The sequence below is a fragment of the Bombyx mandarina genome, chromosome A1 (assembly GCF_030267445.1).
Source record: "Bombyx mandarina strain Sakado chromosome A1, ASM3026744v2".
Lineage (NCBI taxonomy): Eukaryota > Metazoa > Arthropoda > Insecta > Lepidoptera > Bombycidae > Bombyx > Bombyx mandarina.
In genome coordinates, this window is record NC_143234.1 from 330,312 (window position 1) to 354,555 (window position 24,244).

At 40.0% G+C, this 24,244-nt stretch overlaps 2 protein-coding genes across 2 annotated transcripts; one reads left to right on the forward strand and one right to left on the reverse strand.

Annotated features, from left to right (window-relative positions):
* Positions 1-132: 132 nt before the first annotated feature.
* On the forward strand, positions 133-2,270 carry LOC114251689 (carbonyl reductase [NADPH] 1). The gene is made up of 2 exons (XM_089739373.1): positions 133-957; positions 1,659-2,270. The coding sequence occupies exons 1-2, from the start codon at positions 258-260 to the stop codon at positions 1,835-1,837; spliced, it is 879 nt and encodes a 292-aa protein (XP_089595499.1). The 5' UTR covers positions 133-257; the 3' UTR covers positions 1,838-2,270.
* Positions 2,271-3,867: 1,597 nt separating this feature from the next.
* On the reverse strand, positions 3,868-23,099 carry Crk (Crk proto-oncogene, adaptor protein). The gene is made up of 7 exons (XM_028186045.2): positions 22,599-23,099; positions 18,849-18,971; positions 16,371-16,614; positions 9,912-10,040; positions 8,583-8,660; positions 7,903-7,998; positions 3,868-6,875 (listed from the first exon to the last, which is right to left on the reverse strand). Exons 1-7 carry the CDS (start codon positions 22,646-22,648, stop codon positions 6,768-6,770), a joined length of 828 nt encoding a protein of 275 aa, XP_028041846.1. The 5' UTR covers positions 22,649-23,099; the 3' UTR covers positions 3,868-6,767.
* Between the last annotated feature and the right edge of the window lie 1,145 nt (positions 23,100-24,244).

Below are 24,244 nucleotides of genomic sequence, written 5' to 3' on the forward strand. Positions count from 1 at the left end.
TAAGACTATATTTCGTGTTTTATTTGAATATTAATATATTTTTTGTTGAATGCACTCTTAAATTGTGAGACTCCAAAGAACAAATGGTGTGTGTACAGTGCAGATCCTGAAATTTCCATTATCCATTGATTTATAATTACATTACGCTAAATTGCTTTTGACGTTGTGATGTAAAATCGTGGCTGTATGTGTTAGGTTTCTTTTACTCAGTTTGTAAGAAATATTTGAAAAGGTTTTAAAAGTGATTAAGTGATTAAATGGTGTCAACTGTCAAAGCGAATTTGTTTTTTAAAGATTTAAATAAAGTAAATTTATGGAAAAAAATGTCCACTAAAGTTGCTGTCGTAACTGGAGCTAATAAAGGCATAGGTTTCGCAATTGTCCGAGGACTCTGCAAACGCTTCAACGGAACTGTTTATTTGACATCGCGTGACGAAGAGCGTGGGAAAATAGCAGTGGAAACTTTGAAAAACGAAGGCTTAAACCCGAGCTACCACCAACTTGATATAACAAACAAGAAAAGCGTGGAATGTTTTCGGGATTACATAAAAAACAAATATGAAGGAATTGATATTTTGATAAATAATGCAGCCATAGCATTTAAACAGAACGCAACAGAACCGGTCGCAGTACAAGCCGAACAAACTTTGTACGTTAATTTCTTTTCGTTAAGATCAACTTGTGAGATACTGTTCCCCATAGTTAAAAATGGTGGGAGGGTTATTAACGTGTCCAGTAGTGCCGGTCACCTTAGCAGAATTCCAAGTGAAAATTTGAGGAATAAACTCAAAGACCCCAAACTGACCTTGCCAGAACTGACTGCCCTCATGCAAAAGTATGTGGATGATGCGAAGCAAGGTATTCAAGCTGAAGAGTGGGGTAATTCTTCATATGCTGTGTCTAAAGTAGGAGTCACTGCTCTTACCAAGGTTCAGCAGAGAATGCTTTCTGACAGAGGTAAGCTGAATTTTGTGCTAATTAGTGACTATGTAGGAAGCCTGTGCTTATCCCGACCTATTTGTGGATGCCTCAATCAAAACTACTGTCACTACGTGCAACAATTTTGGAAGTCAATATGCATTCTGTTTATCTTAAGCAATTTTCTCTTTAAATATAAATTTTATTATATCTAAAATGTTAACTGAAATTTCTTTATTAATTGAATTTTAAATAATGATGTGATGTTACACAACACAATGCAACAGCTAACTATACTGAGACTTTAGAACTTATATCTCAAGGTGGGTGGTGCATTTACGTTGTAGATGTCTATGGGCTCCAGTAACCACTTAGCACCAGGTGGGCTGTAAGCTCGTCCACCCATCTAAGCAATAAAAAAAATACACAGTACACAAATAATGCAGGCTATCATAATGAAACATAAAGAGAAACAAATGCATGTAATATACAAGCAAGTACATATACAATATGTCTTCATTTGTTAATGCCCTCTTTTTTGTGTTAGTAGCGGATAACCGTATCCATTACCTTCTCCCAATCCTTTTACCTCAAGTCAGTCTCAATTATCTTGTAAAACTGTTATTTCACCTTCGGTCCAGAATAAACAACTGCTTGTGGCAGAAAAAGCCCCAATGGTGGTGTGATACTCAGTTTTTTTTTTAAATAATACATTTCTTCATCTCTTTCCATTTTTTTAGATATTAAAGTGAATGCAGTACATCCAGGCTATGTAGATACTGACATGACCTCCCACAAAGGTGTACTAACCATCGATGAAGGTGCATCAGCTCCTCTGTTTCTAGCACTGGATGCTCCAGACTCTGTAAGAGGCCAGTATGTCTGGAATGACTGCAAGATTGTAAGCTGGGATGAATGAATACAGATTTAGAATAATTTAACTATGTTCATATTGATAAATACTATTTCTTTGAATTTGAAATTATTCTTTTTTTAAACAAAATATAACACGGCAGATTGTATTGTTAAGATATTTCTTACATTATCAGAGGAATCAGTATAAGAAAAAAAAAAAAATTCAATTACATCTCATCTATTTAAACTTTTGAATGCTAACCTGCAAATATACCAAGCCGTGAATTGATCACAAACATTTTTTATTATTATACTCGCTAAATGTGATTCTTAAGGAATATACATAGATTTACAATCAGAATACTAGTGCCTAATAAATTTAAATTAGTTTATTAAGAAAGTAACAGCTTAAACAGAAGATGGATGCAGACAACATCTATTATTCAACTGTATGTTAAAGATCTTGAAATACATACATATATATTTTAGTTACACAATGTCTTTGATTTATATTTTTTTTGTGTGTGTGACTTAAACTTTAATAGCACTGGCCACTATTCTCATCAAACGTCTTGAACGGTTTGACATGCAACCTATAACCCATAGACACAACCTGCTAACTTTTTCACTGGACCTTCTCAGTAGGTTGCGATTAGTAAGTTCTCCCAGGTTGAGCCCTGTAAACTTACCTTCCAAACCAGTGAAGCATGAATAGTCTCTTAAGGCTATCAGCGATTAGGTCAACATCATCATCATCTCGGCGTCCATTGTTCACTGCTGAATGTAGGTCTCTCCAACTGATTTCCCGTGCGGCCGGTCCTATACCACCTTGATCCAACGTGACGTGACATCTGGTAGTCCCTCACTACGCTTACTAGCACGTGGTCTCCACTCGAGGATCTTTGTCCCATTGGCCGTCCGACCTTCGCCCTATATGGCCTGCCCACTGCCATTTCAGCTTTCTAATCCTATGGGCTACGTCAGCAACTTTGGTTCTTTTATGGATCTCCTCATTTCTGATTCGGTCTCATAGAGAAATACCAAGCATAGACCTATCGATAGCATGCTGCGTCACACTAAGCTTCCTAAAAAGATCCCTTGTCAAGCAGTGTTTTTAGGTAGGGAGAACAAAAACGAATGTAACTATATATTCAAAGCTTTTGTAACCTGTCTAAACAAACAGCAGTATTTATTCCAGTTTGAAGGGTGGGACAAACATTGTATAATCGTTATCTGTTACAATTCGTTCTAAAAAGCTTTTCACCAGTTTCTTCTTGTCCTGTGTGCTTAGTGTGACTTTTTTAACGTTCTCGATAGCGTAAAGTTAACTCAAATTTGTATGCAGTCGGAACAGCGCCCCTAGCGGCAAACGTTCTAACTCCATACAAATTTGAATTAACTGTTACGCTATCGAGAGCGTTAAAGAAATCGCACTAAGCACACAGGTCCCAAATCATAAGAGGTCAGCGCAGTGTATCCTATCATGCTGCATAGGAACGCCTGCCTAACATCAACTCTCCTTGGGTTATATCTCCAGCAGTATATCCATTGCAACTTAGCATAGGGGTGGATTTTTTCTGTTTCTGTTTTTAGTGTTTGTTTCATTCACCACTTTCATTAGTTGGTATTTTTTTACCAACCTATGCTGATAACCTTGGGAGGCTATTTCAGCTTCTATTTCAACGTGTAGGTGAGGTCGCGGGGCTCAAACCGGAGTGATGCTAACACTGGTCCTAGCAAGAGCAGTGCATCGCAGAATCTACCACCGAGTCGAGCCCTGCGTCGCAAGCGACGGGTTCGACGAGGACGGCGACCGGTGCTTGTGGTACCTAAAAGCACATTTAATGGATCGGGAGGATCCGTAATGACATGAGTTGGTAATGACAAGAACTGCGTATTAGACTCCTGACTGGCTCGAAAAAGTACCAGACGTATTTTTTTATCCTTCAAATAGGATTCTCATCTTAATTTCAGATGTACGTTACACTTTCAATTGCGTGTGTTAAGTCGAGCTTTATTCGTACAAAAGTTTTTAAACAGAAAATAGAGCCAAGAGAAAGAATCTTCAGATTAGAGAAAGAAAAAGAAAAAATACGTTCTTAAAATTTATTATCAAAAAAGATACAGATAACTTAATAAAATTATAATATTAATAATAATGACGATTTAAAAATTGTTTTACAGATGTACTACTTACATACTATACATAGACAGGTAATCTCATTATATCCATAGACTAAAATAAAAATGATTTTTTTACAATGATAACATTTGGTACGTTAAAAACAACTTCTTTACAATCGACAAACATTAACGACTCCCGCCAATAACTTGTTCCATTAATAAAGTCAAATTAACTGTTCAATATGAACATGACTTTGTTACAATTGGCGATTGTAAAAAGGCCTCAAAACAAGCGCTAGCTTCAATTAAATTAATTATTAAACATAATTATAGTGTAAATACCATGAAGAACTTTAACGTTAAAATTCTTTAGTTTTATTGGATATGAAAATAATTAATCCGGTATTATTTATTTAGGAGTCTCTTTACTCCATCTTCCTATGGTTCACTGCAGATCAGGTTTTCGCATATTAGTAAAGTTCCCTGTCCACAAAACTGGTTCTACAATTTGAGTCGGTCAATTATTTAATGTCTCACACAGATATATGCCTTCGATAGTTTCTCAGCTATTTCATTAAATACTTCGACGTAAGATTGTAAGTTGTGTATATGTGAGCATGGTTTTAAGTTTCTTCAGCTGTATTAAGCATACGAATTTTTTTTAAATTTTTTTTTATTGCTTAGATGGGTGGACGAGCTCACAGCCCACCTGGTGTTAAGTGGTTACTGGAGCCCATAGACATCCACAACGTAAATGCGCCACCCACCTTGAGATATAAGTTCTAAGATCTCAAGTATAGTTACAACGGCTGCCCCACCCTTCAAACCGAAACGCATTACTGCTTCACGGCAGAAATAGGCAGGGTGATGGCATCCACCCGCGCGGACTCACAAGAGGTCCTACCACCAGTAATAGTTTAAGGAAACTCAAATACATATAACGGTCACATAATACCATTAACCATTTGACTGCTGTGTACCTACGCGGCGTACTGAAGTAATTATGTCGATTTGTCTTTTCGATCTTGTTTTCTTTATGATTGAAGGGTTACTGGTGGCCCAGCGGCCTTTCCAGTTCCACCAGGACAGGTGGGCGAGCAAAGGCTCAGCCAGGAGGGGTGGAATTACAACTCAGAGCAACTGCTTCGCGAATGAATCTACTACCGGATCCGAATCGCGACCCGCTGAGAAGATCCGGCGAGAAACTCAGCGGGCTGATGCATGGGTTCGATCTTGTTATTAAGGTGCGGAATACCTAGTGGACTGGGAAAGACGAATCTATTTCCACCGGTGACCTACGTGTTAGTCAAAGGGTTAAGTTTTTTTTTCTGATACCAGCGTCGAAACTAGATGCAAAATGACAAAGAAATTCATATCTTAAAAACGATATTACTCGTTCTCGCCGTTACCGCGAAGTCGTGTTTTTTTTTTAAATTTTGGAATTTGTATACCACATCCATTTTTGGCATTATTTTCTGATTTCGAACAGCGACACTCGAACTTTTTTGATTAAAACAAAGTTAGTTATAAAGTAGCTTGTCGAAACGTAAAAGCGAGCCAGCTTTTCATATCACGAGCAACTTACTCGGTACATAACACACAACATACACCTGCTTCTGTAGACAACTCAGTGACGTCACTTGTTAGTACGCCACGGCGACCGTCTATACGAGTGGTAATGATTGGAGCTTACAAACGAAGACGTAATTAAAATAACTAAATAATTAATTAATACATAATACATTGTATACATTTTGCGTTAGCAATTATTATAAAAATATTTCTATGTGTTTATTCATGAGGACCTCAAAAGCGTTTCGGCTGGGGCCGGCCGTCTCCGGGTCCTCATGAACTAGTGACTACATATTTTCATGGAAGAGCTTCTTGCGTTACTTTTGATATTATTATTTAATAAATCAAAACGAACGCTGTTTTATAACTAATATTTACATACGCGACGAATAAGTGTTAGTTCGAAATACTTAAGGAAGTCGACGAGTTAATTTGGCAACGACACAAGTACAAGCCTAGACTCATGGGACCACTGCGTATCCCGGGGGAGGGTGTCGCAGGGGGGTGCTCGCGTCCACCCCGGACTGTCCGGGGGCGCGGCGCGGCTGTGGCCTCCGACGCTTACAATTGAGTTTAATTTACAAGAGTAGTGCAATCGGCAGCGGGAGAGGAGTGGTGGCCGCCAGGGTTGCCATTAAACACATTTTATACCAGTTCAATTTGTTAATAATTATGTTAGTAACTTTAGGATGTGTCGTACAATGATGAGGGGCACGTAGCCATGTGCCTATATTTTCATGGAATATATAATGTATAATAACATGGTAGTATTATTTTATTTTAGGTTAGCGACATCTTCAATACGAATTTAGTAATTTATTCAAATTAATTCGTCTACTTTGTTATTTATATGTTATATATTTATCCTATCTTTTCATATATCCACATGAGGGTGCACACCACATGCATACGTCATTATGCATAGTATAGAACGCGTACAACGCCTGTGCAATTAATACGCAATAACAAAATAATATTTCACAGGTTATTAATTATTCCAACCGTTATGGTACAAGTATTGTTCCAATTTAAGAAATTATAATGAAATTTCGAATTTTACATTTCTCAATAAAATTTCTGCAACAAACAGGCACGTATCGACGCGACGGTGTTTGATTGAATAAGTGTAAAGTTTACAAAAATTCGATGTAGTTTCACTAATCAATTCCATTCTAATAAAGGCGCGTATTTATTTCTATTGTATAATAAACTAATACCAATAAAGTATTAAAAACGGGTTTATATGTTTGGAAATAAACGCGTCCCGGGGAGGTGTCGGGGGGTTGGGGGGGTGGCGTCTAGCTGGGCGTGTTCTCGTCCAGGAACTCGACGTATGTGAAGGGGAAGTGTCCGGTCCGGCCGTTCAGTTCCCCGACCCACTGCCCGTTGATGTTGATCTTTGTGACCTGCGCAACGAGCAAGCCGCACGCTCAGATTGTCTCTCTGGTTGACTTGCCTTTTTTTTAACATACCTAAGTTAATAGCCTTGAGAGCCTATTTCAGCGTAACCTTAACTAGTAGGTGAGCTGACGGGGCACAAACCAGAGTGATGCTAACACTGACCCTAACAAGAGCAGTGCTTCACAGAATCTACCACCGGATCGAGCCACTGAGAAGATCTGGCGAGAAACTCAGTGGGCTGTGTCTATGGGTCAATTCCGATGACCGGTGCTTGTAGTACCTAAAAGCACCTTTAATAGATCGGGAAGATCCGTAATGACGTGTTTTGGGCGACGTCGACTGTTTACCATACGGTCTACAGGATTGGGTATGTGAATTGTCCCGGACTACCGCAGTACCGTAGGGGGAGAGGGAGGGGGTCTCTCTTCCTGCTCGAAGATGTTAGCTGCCAGAAGCGCTGATCTGATTCGTGGAGTCGTCAACGAAATGTAATGTCTCGGTACACAAACTTAGATTATTAGGCATTAGAATCAAACGGCAGGTTTAGGAGTTTTGGGGCGAATGTGAACAGTGACGTCATTATTGAGTAGTGCCTCTTCTTTTAACGTTAAATTTATATGGTTGCTACATATTACTTCTTTTTTCTGTTGGACATTGAATATGTAAGTAATGGCAGACAACACTTGTCACATGTGAAGTTTATTTAAATGTTAAAACAGATGCTTATCTTCGGTTATGAAAAAGTACTTCTCATCTAGACGCGGACACACATCGCGGAAACATTCTAGGGTTTATAAACATAAAACATTGTAAATGTATAATAGTGTAGTGTTTGTAATATGTATTAACCATGAAGTCAGTGTTTTAATATAGCCCCTCACCTCCAGAGCCCAGTCCCCACAAATTGAACCACATCTAACACTTTCTACGCTAATTCTATTTGCTTTTTTAAACAAGAAACATCTACCGAGCGGTGCAGAGCGCTGTGCGGGGGACAGTGAGGGGGCGGCGGGGGGCGACAGGGGACCTCACCTTAATGATGTCTCCTTCCTCAAGTTTGAGGGCCGTCTTGTCGTAGGCGTTGGGCACCCGGGCCTGCCGCACGCGCGCCAGGGCGGGCAGCTTGCGCTGGACAACAACGCGATATTACACTCGGCTGCCGGACTGTTGCTAAAATACTCAAAGTGCAAATATGGCTCTATTTTTTTTTAATGGCTTAGATAGATAGACGAGCTCACAGCCCACCTGGTGTTAAATGATTACTGGAGCCCATAGACATCTACAACGTAAACGCGCCACCCACCTTGAGATATGAGTTCTAAGGTCTCAAGTATAGTTTCAAAAGCTACCCCGCCCTTCAAACCGAAACGCATTACTGCTTCACGGTAAAAATAGGCAGGGCGGTGGTACCTACTCGCGCGGACTCACAAGAGGTCCTACCACCAGTAATTACGCAAATTATAATTTTGCGGGTTTGATTTTTATTACACGATGTTATTCCTTCACCGCGGAAGTCAATCGTGAACATTTGTTAATTATGTATTTCATTAGAAAAATTGGTACCCGCCTGCGGGATTCGAACACCGGTGCATCGCTACATACAAATGTACCGGACGTCTTATCCTTTAGGCCACGACGACCTGCGATACTTCGTGTCAACGGTTTGCTTCACAAATAATCTATATAGAACAATATAAATGAGATGCCGTTACCTCCATGTTGGTGAGGTGGGAGTTCTTGTTGACGGGCGGGGCCGGGGCCTCCAGGGACTCCGCAGACATGTCCGCCATCTACACCAACAAACTCATGTAGCTAGTGTTTTTCTGTCTAGCGTGAACAATACAACTTTTATTTATTAGTGACAACCCTAAATGTGAATAAAGATGTTTGAGACCAAAGGTGGTACACATTCGTTGCCATAAATAAATAACGGGGAACAAATCACCCACGCTCATTCGGCCCCAATGTGGGAATCGAACCCACCACTCTCGGCACAATAGTCTGGAGCGCTAATTACTGCTCCACCGAGTCAGTCATAATAGCCGAGAACGTGCCATACAAATGATACTTAAATCTTCAGACTCAAAATGTAACACAATATTCACGCGGTGGTGACCTTTGCTGATAGCCTTGGGAAGCTATTTCAGCTTTACCCTGGCGTGTAGGACAGCTCACGGGGCTCAAACCGGGTGTGTTACTAACAATGGCCCTAGCAAGAGCCGTGCTTCGCAGAATCTACCACCGGATCGGAAACGCGACCCAATGAGAAGATCCGGCGAGTAACTCAGTGGGCTGTGTCTGTGGGTTAATTTATTTAGAACGATCTCCGGTGTTTGAGTTACCTAAAAGCACCGTTATTGGATCGGGAGGATCCGTAATGACGTGTTTAAGGCCACGAGTTTTGTTCTGATAACCACTTAACAGCGCGTAAACCTGGAGATTGTAATGCAAACCCGAGGGCCATATCCTTTATTTAACGACTAGCTTTTGCCCGCGACTCCGTCCGCGTGGAATAGTTACTTTGGCATTACGCTAAATTTTACCTCCCACTTCATTTACGTAGAAAGTGAAAATATTTTTGAATTATAGAATGTTAAGGAGCTATTTAAATCACTATTTTGAAACATTCTTTATTGGTGCTTCACTTATATCGGTCTTACCGTGATGTTATATAGCCTATAGCCTTCCTCAATAAATGGGCTATCTAAAACTGAATGAATTTTTCAAATCGAACCAATAGTTCCTGAGATTAGCGCGTTCAAACAAACAAACTCTTCAGCTTTATAATATTACTAGCGACCCGCCCCTCGCTTCGCTTCGTAAACTGTAATTTATTATTGATATCTCCACTATTTAATGGATGTTATTATACATATAAACCTTCCTCTTTAATCTCTCTATCTATTAAAAAAAACCGCATCAAAATCCGTTGCGTAGTTTTAAAGATTTAAGCATAAGGATATAGGGACAGAGAAAGCGGCTTTGTTTTATACTATGTAGTGAAGTATAGATGTAACAACACTAGCTAGGGAGGAACTGACCCTCTGCACGTAGGGCACGGGGATGGAGCCGGTGCGGCCGTGCACGTTGCGCGCGGTCCACCACTGCTCCTCGTCGCGACTCACCACCGCCAGCTTCTCGCCGCGCCGGAACGGGAGGTCGTCTGCGTCCTGGAACCAGAGCCCGCCCTGTGTTACCCCTGCCTCATTTACGAAACTCATTCGCAGCCCACCTCAACACCATGTTGCAATATTAGTTTTTATAGTCACGTTTCTATTTCAGTGTGAAATATGATAATCACACACGAATTACTGGATTAATAATATTACATGATTAACTCTCCACTTTATAAATCGTGACATTAGAGCCATTTCTGGCTTCTAGGACTACGACAGACGTTTCCTTTACCCATTTTTTTAAGACCATTACAACTTCCATTTCAATATTTTAATTAATATAATAATAATAATATAATAATAATAATATATGGCGTAGGGAAGTGGTGACCCCATCGCCCGCGGGTGAAACAATCAATATGAGATGGTTGTTCCATCCGCGCAAGCAACCAGCGCTAGCCGAAGGTGTAAGGCACCGTGCCGAGCGGCTGCATGGCCTAGGGCGCTAAGTCTAGGTCGTGAACGGTCCCCTTGGAGTAACTGGCGACCCTCCACTGTATTCTAGCCTTCTGCAGATATGGGGCTCTGTCTGCAGCGACTGTTAGACCCCACATAAAAGCCCAACGATGAGTAAAACCTATAACAGAAACAAAAGATCTGACTCGTTAAGACCACTTCAGCGGGTCGAACCCCCATCATCATCACCACCGGGAGGCTTGGTGCCTGCAGAGTCCACAAGGACTCCGCAACAGGCACCCGCACTCGGTGGAGGGCGGCGCATGCGATGGACTCGTGAACAAAATTCCAATGTCATGCGCGCCCACTTTGGGGCTGTGGGGGGAGAAACAGGCGGCACAGGGCGTCGAGCAAGACTGCTTCGTAATTTTCAAGCGCTTGAGCCATCGCTGACACACATTACAGACCAGAACCTAGCCGACCGAGTTCGTTTCATAATGCGCTCTAACATCTTCAGCGCAAACGAACTCGAACAACTACGACTCGAGGCTGTTCCGGCCTCCTCTCTTGCACCAGCTGAAGGACGTGTATCTATCGCATCTATGCAGGACTTAAATGTCGGCGGTGCGGTAGACACTGGTTATCAACCATTGGCTGCTGACGGAGGGGCGGACGGAATAGCTTCCCAGGACAACGAGCAGATCAAGAGGATTCTTGAAGAGGCGATTTTGGAAGTGCGTGAGATGCCTCTCGACGCGAGACCCCGGATCCCCAGAATAGCTCAGAGTCACCACAATCGGAATGTCGTTGAGGCCGTTAACGAGATGCTGCTTCCATATTTGGAGAGCAGCAGCAGCCTCACTGATACGAATTCAATCCTGTTTGGCGCCGCAATGGCAGTATGTCGGTGTATTGGCGCCAAGCTCCAGCCAAATCGGCAGGTGACAGCTGCCGACGCTCAGCGTGTGAGAGATGCCGAGCCTGCTTGGAAGCGCAGAATTGAACGTCGTATCAGTGACGCTAGAGTCCTTATCGGCAAACTGATTAGCTTCAGGACGGGCAACACGAGGCCGAGAGTCTTGCGGTTTGTCAGAATTGCGTTTGCGGGGTGTGGCTTAGGCCCTGCAGTGCCAAATGCACAACAGCTGGCAGATCGCATAGACCTCCTGAAGCAGAAGGTGGCTGCTTGGAGCAAGCGCATCCGGCGGTACTCGGAACGAGTTCAAAGGTATCGCCAGAATCGCCTCTTCGTGAGTGATCAGAGGAAGTTCTACAGGTCCCTAGAACAGGCCAATGTTAGCGCCGTCACTGAACGTCCAGCTGGACAGGAGATGGTCACATTCTGGCGCAACTTGTGGTCAAGACCTGTGGAGCATGTGGAGGGCTCCTGGATGCAGGTCATTGAGGACTCGTGTGCGGGCATACCACCGATGAGCCCGGTAACTATCAGCAAAGGTGATATTAAGGCTGCAGTCTGTAGTTCTTCACACTGGAAGTCTCCAGGCTGCGACGGACTGCAGCTTTACTGGCTAAAAAGTTTCCGGGCTTGTCACGAAACCCTCGCCAGACAGTTCCAGGAAGCCATAGATACAAAAGTGCTCCCCGACTTCCTCACTACTGGGATCACTCACCTCATTCCAAAATCGGAAAGTACCGCGGATCCGGAACAGTACCGGCCAATAACGTGTCTTCCTACCACCTATAAGACACTGACATCCGTTCTGGAAACTAAGATCTCACACCACATAGACAGCTGTCGAGTACTGTCTGGTGCCCAGAACGGGTGTAGGCGTGGTAGCCGCGGTACTAAGGAACTCCTCTTGATCGACGCGGTATCTGGCCAGCAGGTCAAACGCAACCGACGAAATTTCTCTGCCGCGTGGATAGATTATAAAAAGGCATTTGACTCGGTCCCCCATACATGGCTGAAGAGGGTCCTCGAGCTGTATAAGATAGACGATACAGTTCGAGACTTCCTCGGTGCCTGTATGGGGCAATGGAGCACAATGCTTAGTCTATCCGGTGTGCGGCTGTCGGCTGTAGAAGACCGAATAAAGGTGAATCGGGGTATATTTCAGGGTGATTGTCTGAGTCCATTGTGGTTTTGCCTGGCCCTGAATCCTCTCAGTTCATTACTGGAGGCTTCGAGGACAGGCTTTCAGTTTCGAAGGGGGGGCTTGAAGGTGTCCCACTTGTTCTACATGGATGACCTCAAGTTGTACGCTCCTCATGCTGCAGGCCTCAGGCGACTGCTTGACATCACTTGTGATTTCAGTAGTCGCATTAGGATGAGGCTGGGAGTCGACAAGTGTGCGGTTCTCCATGTAGAGAGAGGGAGTATAGTCTCATCGGATCGTTTACCTGTATCCGATGGGATAAACCTTCGGGCACTCTCCGAGGGAGAAACATACCGGTACCTGGGCATGTCGCAAAATTTAGGTATTGACGTGGCGGTCGTCAAACAGGCTGCATGCGACTTGTTTTATGAACGTTTGACAAAAGTGTGTAAGAGCCTTTTGTCGGGCGTGAATAAGACAAAGGCGTTTAACGGCTGGGCGATGCCCGTCCTGTTGTATACCTTCGGCGTGCTCAGGTGGACTCAGACCGAACTGGATGCCCTGGATAGAAAAGTCCGCTCAATTATGACCCTCCATAGGATGCTTCACCCGAAGTCCTCGGTAATGAGATTGTACATTCCGCGGAAATGTGGTGGCCGGGGCCTACTTAGCGCCAAGGTCATGCACAACAGTGGGGTGTGCAGTCTCAGGAAATATTTCCTATCGAGGGCTGACAGTGTGATGCACAGAGAGGTCATGGAATGCGACAAAGGACTGACCCCGCTAGCCCTGGCCAGAGACGGGTGGCAATCACCGGCGGTACTCAGTACCTCTGACCGTGAGGCCATATGGAAAGGGAAAGAGCTGCACGGACGCTTCTTTCAGGCACTGCATGAGCCCCACGTGGACAAAGAAGCCTCCGTGCACTGGCTGCGATTCGGTGACCTCTTTGGGGAAACCGAGGGTTTTGTCTGTGCAATACAGGATCAGGTTATCAGGACGAACAACTATAGGAAGCACATTCTGAGGGATGGGACAGCTGACATCTGTCGATTATGCCGCCGACCGGGTGAATCCCTCAGACATGTCACCTCTGGTTGTTCTATGCTTGCTAACACTGAGTACTTGCACAGACATAACCAAGCAGCCAGAATCCTCCACCAAGAGCTCGCCCTTAAGTATGGCCTCATCGAACAGAGGCTACCGTATTATAAGTACCAGCCGGACGCTGTACTCGAAAACGACCGTGCCAAGCTCTACTGGGACCGGCCCATCATTACGGACAGGACTATTCTTGCGAATAAGCCTGATATCGTGCTGATGGACCAGACGGAGTCTCGGGTATTTCTGGTGGATATCACCATCCCCTACGACGAGAACCTCGTGCGGGCCGAGGCAGATAAAAAGACCAAATATTTGGACCTGGCGCACGAGGTGACCGATATGTGGAGGGTGGTATCTACAGAAATAATCCCGGTAGTTGTGTCGGTGAATGGTTTGGTCCCTAAAAGCCTCTCAAAACATCTCGAGAGGCTTGGTCTCAATAAAAAGTCGGTGGTGGCCCAAATGCAAAAAGCAGTCTTGCTCGACAATGCCCGTATAGTTCGCCGGTTTCTCTCCCAATAGTCCCTAACGCTCCGGCCGATTGTTGCCCACCTCGCCGGAGTGTGTCCTGCCGTCTTCCCAGGCGTGGCAGTGTTTAATACACAATAATAATAAATTTTTTCTCTCTTAAAGGTATAATACAAATGGAAATTAACCTTATAATTTATTACCCATTAGCCAGAGTAACTTCAGTAATCACCTTTATTTTCCATTTTACGGATCTGCCACCAGACCACAGCCCACACATCACAAAGGTTAATCCCAGTGCGAAATTTAGACCCTGGCACTAAGGAATCGGTCGCCATGAATACACGGACGGTCTTATCATTCAGGCCATTGAGGCATCGAATTATCGAAACCTCTCATTAACCAGTAAATCTCCATCTCATTGTTTCCTTGGTAAGTAGACGTAACGCAGGAGTCCAAGTGTAATCTGGATAGCCCAGGAGAGAATAATCCTCTAAAAAAGTATTGTTCTTTTTTCTACCCTCGAATACAGTACAGACAAACTAAACATTATTTAAGCTTTTCTTATGAAAGGCTATCATTACGCTGCGAAAGCACCGAGCGAAGCTCATTCGCGAGTTTTTTGGTACGTAGAAATAGCCATGTGTACAGTGCACAACAAAAAATGTCTGCTACTGGACATATGAACCATATTCTAAGAATAGAATATTATGGAGACCTGAATATTATATTTACGACATTCTGCTGCCGGAAATTTCTAGATCGTGAATAATATTAAAATTAGGGCGGCCAGTTTAAATGGGTTTAGTTAGCTCTAGATTTTCGTACAATGAAATTAGCGCTTGTTACAGGGATGTCAGGCAAAAAGTCTCAAGATTTGGCACGTACGTGCACATAATTTGTTAGGTATTACTTTTTCTACAAATCAATACATGGGACAAAACAGTATTATCCAATATAGGTGTTCGTTTCTTTATTATTGAAAATTAATCAAAATAGCAAGGGGGTAACTAAAGAAGATACATTAGCCAGAGTTATTTTTTAATTATTTTTTTTTGTTTTTTTTTTGTTAGCGCACATCTCTGGGACTAGAGAAAGGCTTTTTATATAGTTTTCAGACGTAGACAGAGATTAAATTAGAGCACAATATAGACGTTGTTACCATAAAATCGGATGTTTGAATTTTTAGTGTAAATTCTATTAAAAGTTATATCATCAATATGAAAGTAACTCTCTTTTTAAGCCAAAACCACTGAACCCATATTGACGAGATTCAGGACAGGAGCAGTTTGAATCCTGGAAGAATGTACTTTTCAACCCACTGTTGAGCACGGGCACTCGACCATGGGATATACGATAGAAACATAAAAGAGAATCTGGCAAAAACTTGAGTGGCGCTAACAATATGCTCAAGATATTGAGCATTTTTCGAGTTCCGAACAATTTTGGACAATAAGAATGAAAATACGACGCTGTTTATGACGAATAGTTAGGTCGTTCATGAGAATTAGCAATAACAGACTTAAACGTTTCGCTGCCTACAACTGAGGAAAGAATTTCACACCTTTTTTAAGAAATACATGCCATAGCCATGTGGATACAAAACTGGCAAGGTGGAAGAGTACTCATAACATCATCAACATTACTGGTGGTAGGACCTCTTGTGAGTCCGCGCGGGTGAGTACCACCACCCTGCTTATTTCTGCCGTGAAGCAATAATTGCATTTACATTGTGGATGTCTATGGGCTCCAGTACCCATTACACCATGATAATCTCTGGTCTGTTACTAAGCTTTTACTATTATTACGCATGAGGCTAGTAAAGACTTTAATCTAAGCAATAAAAAATAAATAAAAAAAAAGACTTTTTGGCGGGAACGCGAGGAGTGAAGTTGTGTGATTTGTTTTATTTAGTCTTTAAAGTGGTTCTTCAGGATTAAATGCGTAATAACGGTGGTTTATTTAACCGTTTAGTATCTGTGAAAGTTCACAAATGTGGGAAAATAAAACAAAGCCACTGGACGTAGCTTCTCGAGATCCTTCAAAAAGTCTCAGTAAATGACCACCATTTTACTGAGATTGTATTTCATCATATATCATGTTAATTTTTTTGTAAATTTAATTCGCTTTTAATCATTTATATTATATCGCGATTAGTTTCCATCGTTTTTTATTATTCATAAATTGTAAATAATTGAAACGGCGAAATTGACGCTGGCTAATGTGCAAACCGTGCCGGAGCCAAAAAGTAAAGAAGAAAAAGAAGAGGCTAGTAAAAACTGAAAAAAAAATTACTCACGTTGCCAGCGAAATCGAACTTCGCGATAACTATCTCTAGGGTCTGGTTTTGCTGCGGAGGCTGGTGAGCGATGGCCGTCCTCGCGTAGGGCCTCACCAGCGCCGTCGTGTCCAAGTAGTGGACGCGGTAGAACGACAGCAGCGCCGCCATGTCCACGAACACCTGGTCTCCGATGCGGAAGAGCACAGAGCCGTCAGGTGAAACGATGCGATCGATTATATAGTTTGACACCCGACCTGCTTCTCTGTTGAATTGTAAATAAAACTAGATGTTGAGGTGATAAGGTTGTGTTTTGAGTAGCTTGATATCTATACCTAGTCAGGTCATAAATTCTGTCACATGTTTAATGTAAAATAATTGAAACAAGTTTATTCATTATGTAACCATTCATATACCAAAATGAACTTAACAAAACATAGATTCTTATGACACTAAAGTTTATTCAAAATGACCTCCGTGATTTTGAATACAGCTTTCAATCTGCGCGGCCAGTCGTCTATCGCAGCACGAACGAGGTCCATGTCAATATCGGCGGCTGCCTTAATCAAGGATGTCTTGAGTGACTCCAAATTGGGATGAGGCTTTGAGCACGCCTTTTCCTCCAAGTGTTGCCATATCTTGTAATATAACGGATTCAAATCTGGACTGGAGGAGGGCCAGTCTTCGTGCCGGATGAAGTCGATTTCACGCGCCGCCAGCCAGTCTTGTGTGCTCTTTGCTCTATGAGCTGGCGCCGAATTTTGTTGGAATACCCAGTGCCTGTTATTGAACATTGTATGAGAAACAGGTTCCACAAGGTTCGTCAGGACTGTATTTTGATACACAACTGCATTCGTTTTTACACCTTTCTCACAAAAATGTACTTCTGTTAAGCCCCAATAAGAAACTCCCAACCATACCATGAGCGAGGATGGAAAATGACCTCGTTGGACACGCGGAATACGGTTGCTCGCTTCTTCACTACTGTGTGCGTACACCTTATCATTTTGTTTGTTGTAGCTCTCTTCTACGGTAAAAATTTTTTCATCCGAAAAAAGAATTTCCCGATATTTTTTTCCTGCGTACCGCTTCAACAAAGCGCGGCATCTGTTCAGTCTCAGGTCCATTAGACGAGCATTCAAACGATGTCCTGTTTTTCTTCGATATGCCCGAAGCCCTAAGTCTTCATTTAACACCCTTTTCACCGTGGTTCTGCTTAACCCCATCTGAAGGGCCAACAGTTTCTGCTTACGTTTGGGATTTCTTTGAATTCGCGCCTTCACAGCTTTTATCACTGCTGGAGTCCTAAAAGACCGAGGGCGACCACTTCTTGACCTGTCATCTACACTAGAGTCTTCATTGTATCGTTTGATGGTACGATAAACGAATCTTTTGGTTATATTCAAATTTTTCAGTATGTTAAAAATTTGAATTGGCGCGTAACCGCAACGATGCAACGCAATAACTGCAACACGGTCTTCTTTAAGCGTCCACTACATATATAAAAATGAGTAAAATTCTAAAAGTATACATTTTTATTTTCATGAACAGTTCGAAATTCGAATTCAATAAACTTTTTTGTGGTCAGCATTCTAAAAGAAAAATTTTTACTGTGTGACAATACTTATGACCTGACTAGTTATATATAAAAATTAATTGCTGTTCGTAAGTCTCGCTAAAACTCGAACGGCTGGACCACTCTTGCTTTTTTTTATTACTCATATCTGTTCGCGACATCATAGAATTTCCTTTAGAGTTTGCACGTTACTTGAAAATTACTTATTTCATATTATTTAATAAACACTTCTTATACGGTCAGGGTACAGCTTATAGGAGGGACTCGAATAGGCTGCGGTGGGATATGCAACTTGTGATTACAAGCCATATTATAATTTAACCTTAATCGGCTCCAGTGTCCGATTAGCACCAGATGGGTTGTGCACTATCCACCTACACTTATGAAAAATCTGTTACCCATGATTAACAAATTAACATTGGTCCCAGAGGTCTCCCGACGAGTGTTGCGACTCTACCGGTGTTCAGATCCTCCAGAGAGACTATTTTTTTCAAGTAAATACATACATAACACGTGCCTATAAACGATGAAGGACTAACATAGTGTAATAGAGTGAAACATGTAAAAAATTTAAATTTTGCATATATACCAGCACCAGAAACAAAACAAATACATTTCCATGCAACACTAGTCAAAAATGAATCACAATAATTCCCATCATATTTAAATATGTATTTCACTTCACTACAATACAAAATGTTGATAATATGATAAAGTCCACTTGAAACATACATAAAAACGAATAAATCATTTGAAATATAATTAAAGAAATGAAAGACATTTAAGTCATTGTACTATTTAAAAAGTTGGGTGACTGCCAAGAAGCTGGTACAATAGACGCTGAAAACTTGAGTCCTGATCATGGAGATTGTTAGACTAGTTGCTTCGTTTCTATGAATCACAATTGGATGTGTCTGACTTACTTGACGCATAGAACGTAGTTTCCAACAATGGACTTCGAATCCCTGACCAGAAACACACCACTCTCAGTCTCATTAAGGAGCAGATCTGTAGCTTCTTTCCGCGTCATGCCGTGAAAGTACCAGCTGTAAAAGAAAATGAAATTATATTTTTTATTCCATATCGACATAATATGTAGTTAGTAGGATATGTGGAAAAACATGTCCTCTCGTGTTTTTAAAAAACTCCTGCGACTCACTAGCCCAAACTTTTTCGGTCTAATTCTATAGTTACTACTACTAGAACATTCTCATAGGAGGACTTCACAGTTATTGATAGGAACGAATATGACAAAATGTGGAAGAACCAAAAATATGTCTCTGATAGCTAGCTACTGTATGAGCAGTCACGCTGAATTACACAAGAAAGACTCAACTATAAAACTCTCATTTACACACTAATTCAGTCATGTTGAATAAAATAGATATTCATAAGCTAGTAAATTAGACAATTTACAATAAATTTGACATGACAATCTCACTATATATGCTCAAACATAGAACACTAACTGTCCAAAAGATTAAAATCTCAATATCTTCATTGAATAGTTAAAATATTTGAAAATACATTACTTTTCCATAAGTATAATATTTACAAGTGTCGTAATAACAAAGCATAAACTCCAGTGTATGGATCAAAAGCTTCACACTAGTAGTGTACATGATTACATTAAAGCACTATTAAACTGATGTAAAATGGGACAATGGGTAAAACAGGTCAACAGAAATATACAAGAATTGTTCTAGAACTATAAACCGAGACTAGTGTTTATGCACAATTTCAACTTCAAGATGAATTTGAAATTAACTTCATTACATTCAATACCACATAAGCTTTTGACTTATCCAGTATAGTCATTATCTGAGTTCATAGACATCTTGCTATGCATGCATGCATGCTAACATCACCTACATATCTTGAGACACCCACACCTAGGGCAGTGGTGTACAACATGGGACTCGCAACTGCTGTGGGGGCCGGCAGTGGATTGTCGGGAGTCGTGACCAATTTCTATTTTTGGTCAATTTAGTAGTTCGTAATAGACCACTCCCTCCCTAACTAGGGGTCGCCAAAATTTTTCTCTACTGAAGGGGTGGCAATTGAACAAACTGTGCACCACTGATCTAGGGCATTCAGTGTGTTCAAAAAACAGTATGAAGTACCTTACTTCACCTGTTGATTTTCCCCTAAACTGGTCAAATGAAGTGATCCCTCAGTAGTTTCTGACTAAATTTATGATTACTTAAGGGGTTCCACTATATGATAAGTTTTTTAAGCATTTTTGGGATTTTTTTTGGACAATCAACAAAAACCTTTATCATGTAGATTATATAAAAAGCTTCACAACAAATGGGACATCTGATACTTGTTATTATATTTAAATTTTGGATATAATAATAGAAAGATGTATCAATCTCAAAAATTTTAGGTCTAATGTAATAATTTTAAATCTATGTATTCGAGGATTCTATGCTATGCAATAGTCACACTACAATAGGCCAGCTCCTAGCACTCAACTAAGTGCTCTGAACAATTTCTTCTTCTAACTTCTGAGCTTTATAAAGAACAAATTTTTATTCAAACTTACCACTATTTTATGTATGGGGTACAATCAATTTACGTAAAAAAAAAAATACTCATCAATTGTGGAACCCCTTAATAAAATGTATTCTTAATTACAATATTTGAGAATGCAAACCTTTGCTGACTTCTGATTACAATACAATAAACAGACAGCTAAATAGCCATTCCCAACTTGTGTCCAGTTTGTTTGTAAATCTTGTAGATTTTTTCCCTACCTATTCTAATAACTTCGAAACAGTTACACTAGATTCACAGAACTAGTAGGTGAGCTCACAGGGCTCTAACCTGACGACTTTGCTAACACTAGCAATTTACGGTTCAATCTATTTTTTTCAAAACAGCACAAAAGCGTAGATATAAACTTTATAAAATGCAGCTAAAAATTCAGTTCACATTTAATTATGTATTTTTTTTTCTGAAAATAATTCAACTGTCGAATTTAGAATGAACACAATCAGTGTATGTATAAACCTAATAAAAGATAATATTTTTTTAATGAAATTCAAAAAATTTAAAAACATCTAAACTTTATCTGAGTTTAAGTAAACTATGCTTGTTTTCATGTTGATATTACGAACGAAGGTTAATCTATTAATTATCAGTTACTCTTACAACAGAGAACAAAAGTTTTTTTTAAAACTTTGATTTAAGCCACAACTGATGTTACATGACATCGCACCTCCATAGAGGTTCCAAAAGCAGCAATTATAGCTCTCCTTCACCGATAAATAAAGAGCTCATTTGAAAAATAAGCTAAATGCTTTTGCCTATTAGTGCTCAAGCTTCATCATACTACCAATTTCAAATTAAGTTAAAGTTCCATTAAAAATAATTAATTAATAATGTTTCATTAAACATTGTTAATCATAAAAAAACTTTACACTAAACATAATTAAACATCAACAAACGGTTTTAATTTACATAATTTACCAACAGTTATCATGTCAATTTGTGAACTGCTTACATATTTCATTTTGCTATTTGAAAAACTTTATACTACCCAAATCAATAACATACATTTCAACATTTCTTAAAAAATAAATATTTAAGTTTCCTCCATATGAACATACAGCCAAGTACATCAAAGTATAGAGACACTTTAAACAAAAACTAGCTAGAAATATTTTCTTGTCTCATATCGCACATACGGTGCGATAACGTCACTTATGCAAATCACCTATTTATTTATTTATTTTATTTATGTATTTATGTACACACAGAAAACAAGACACAGTACAGAGTAATAGGAAAATTATGTACAAAGGCACTGCTTATTTCTTTGAGAAATCTCTTCCAGCAGACCTGCGAGAGGATAATGAGAATAATAATAAAAAGTGATGAGTGTGTGTAGAACAAATAACACATAACTAAAATAACAAATACAACATGAGAATTATAGCACATACACATAGCAAATATTATAAGTAACACAGTAAGACTCGTATATGCGAAGAGTATACAACCATGATCATTCCTGTTATTTTTCAGGAGAAACGTTGGAAAATTCGACATCTTACTATATAATTCTTATATAGTTCTGCTAGGCTATAAAAATAAAATAATAATATTTAAACTACAAACTTCATCAGTAAATGCAAACATCTCTCTCGTCTCACCATAACTATTAACTAAAAAATGTATTTTCTCATACTCAGTTCAGTGTTAACAAAAATCACATATATGACTTTATAGTACTGTATGTGCGATATAAACATTGATAAAAGTATTTTTTGTTACTGATAGTAACATTGAAAAATATCTGATACCCTATCTATTATAAAAACAGAAGCACAAGTGGATTATTGCAAGCATGATTCAACCCTGTCCCTGTCAGAACTGATCTCCATGGCAGTTAATGAAAAGAAGAACAAAATGATTAAGATTACGTAGCGGGGAAACAAATTTAAGTTCTGTTGATACATTACCAATTTATGTTGGCATTGTTATTCTCATAAATTAACTTCCTGTAGTGGTAATTTATTAAGTAGATGCGCCTTGGCATTGCTGTCGCCCGCTTATCACCAGAAGTTCAGCAGCCACGTACGACTGCTTTGGTTTTGTTATGAAACACTTTTGATAAGTTTTGGATGTTAGAATTTAATTTTAGACTCGTATTTTACGATACCGACCTGCTCATGTCATTAGGGTCGAAGGAACCCCCCATTCCGGAATTCGCCATACCTGGTCCGGAACGTCAAGAACACGCCTAGTTTTAGTAAAACTTCGTCATTGCCGGAAATCACTATTTAACATCTTTTTCCACGACACTTTTAGCAAAACATTTTTATGTAGAACACGGTTCTATAACTTCTTGATGACCACAAATCACAGAACAAACGAAAAAAATCACGATTTGTTGTCACTTTAAGACTTGATGTTCACATCAAAACACATGTTTCCGCATTTGTATCGCGCCGGTGTAGTAGCACGTTTAGAACGTGCGCTTCTCTTACTAAGTACAAAATACGAAATGTAAGAATTTTTAGAAATCTAAATATAAATGTTAAATTTAAAAATAATTCATCGACATTCACACACGCGAAGTTCCCTCAATGTAGATAAGTCATAGATAGTCTTTTTGTAATGTTTGACGCATTTACTTCTATGAAAGGTTGGTTGTCTATGATATAGGTTAAAACTCAACAACATTGCAGAACTTTTAAAATAAATGATTATTTGAAATGATTATTTGAATATTAATTGAAAAATCTAAATGATCATTTCAATGCTTCTCTGTTTCGTATTGTTTATTTTTATGGTGTAGTATAATAAAGAATACTCTAACTCTTTATCTCCTCTCTCTCTCTCTTATTTACTATTTACTATTATTATATTATATATAATTTACTACCAATCTATAACGTTGAAGACCGAAAGCTGAAATTAAAATAAACTATTTTGCTAACATGAATGGAAAACAATGTCCATAAGGTATTTTATGATACTAAGAGTTTTCTCATAAAATTATGTAGTCAATTGTAATGTTACAATCGTGGCAAACTTTCGATCCGTAGATTACGATAATTACGGGCGCGAGTTTATCTTATACTTTCTTAAATTATATACAACTCAGAAAACGTTTGTCAAATAGTAGGTCAAACAATAATCAACAATAACGTACCTAAAAACCACATCTACCACCTATCTTTGTTGCCAGTATTGTTTCCAATCTGTCTTATAGAATAAACTATAGTCACCTGCCTTGTACATTCTATCAAAATCACTATGATGCTATGTACATAGATAATACACATACGTTAGTTACTATATAATTACCGTCTAGCTCACAACATACCCATGCCCGATCCTGTAGACAGAATGGTAAATAATCGACGTCGCCCAAAACACGTTATTACTATAATAAAACAATGTTTTCAAGACATAGCATAAAATATAATAATGATAGATGGTAAAAATGACAATGTGTTCGAAGTATATTTCAAATAATGGAATATGGAAAAGAAGGTTACAACATTCCTCCCCATCTACATCTCGTTGATCAGACGGCGGGGTGCCTGTATACGTCGATTACTTCGACGCGGAGCAAATGGCACAGGAGTGGAGACCGGAGCAGGTGAGGAGTATAACTTCGAATGCTGTGAAGGTGAATTTGGAGAAATTTGTACATTTGTAGGTGACTGCGGTGTAGGTAATGGTACTGCTGCCGAATTCTTGTTTTTAGTTAGCCTTTCGTTAATTGTTGTTTCCATTCCAATGTCTGGAGAAGCAGTCGCCGGCAGCATAGAAGAATGCGCCCTTTCATTCCTCGAGGTTT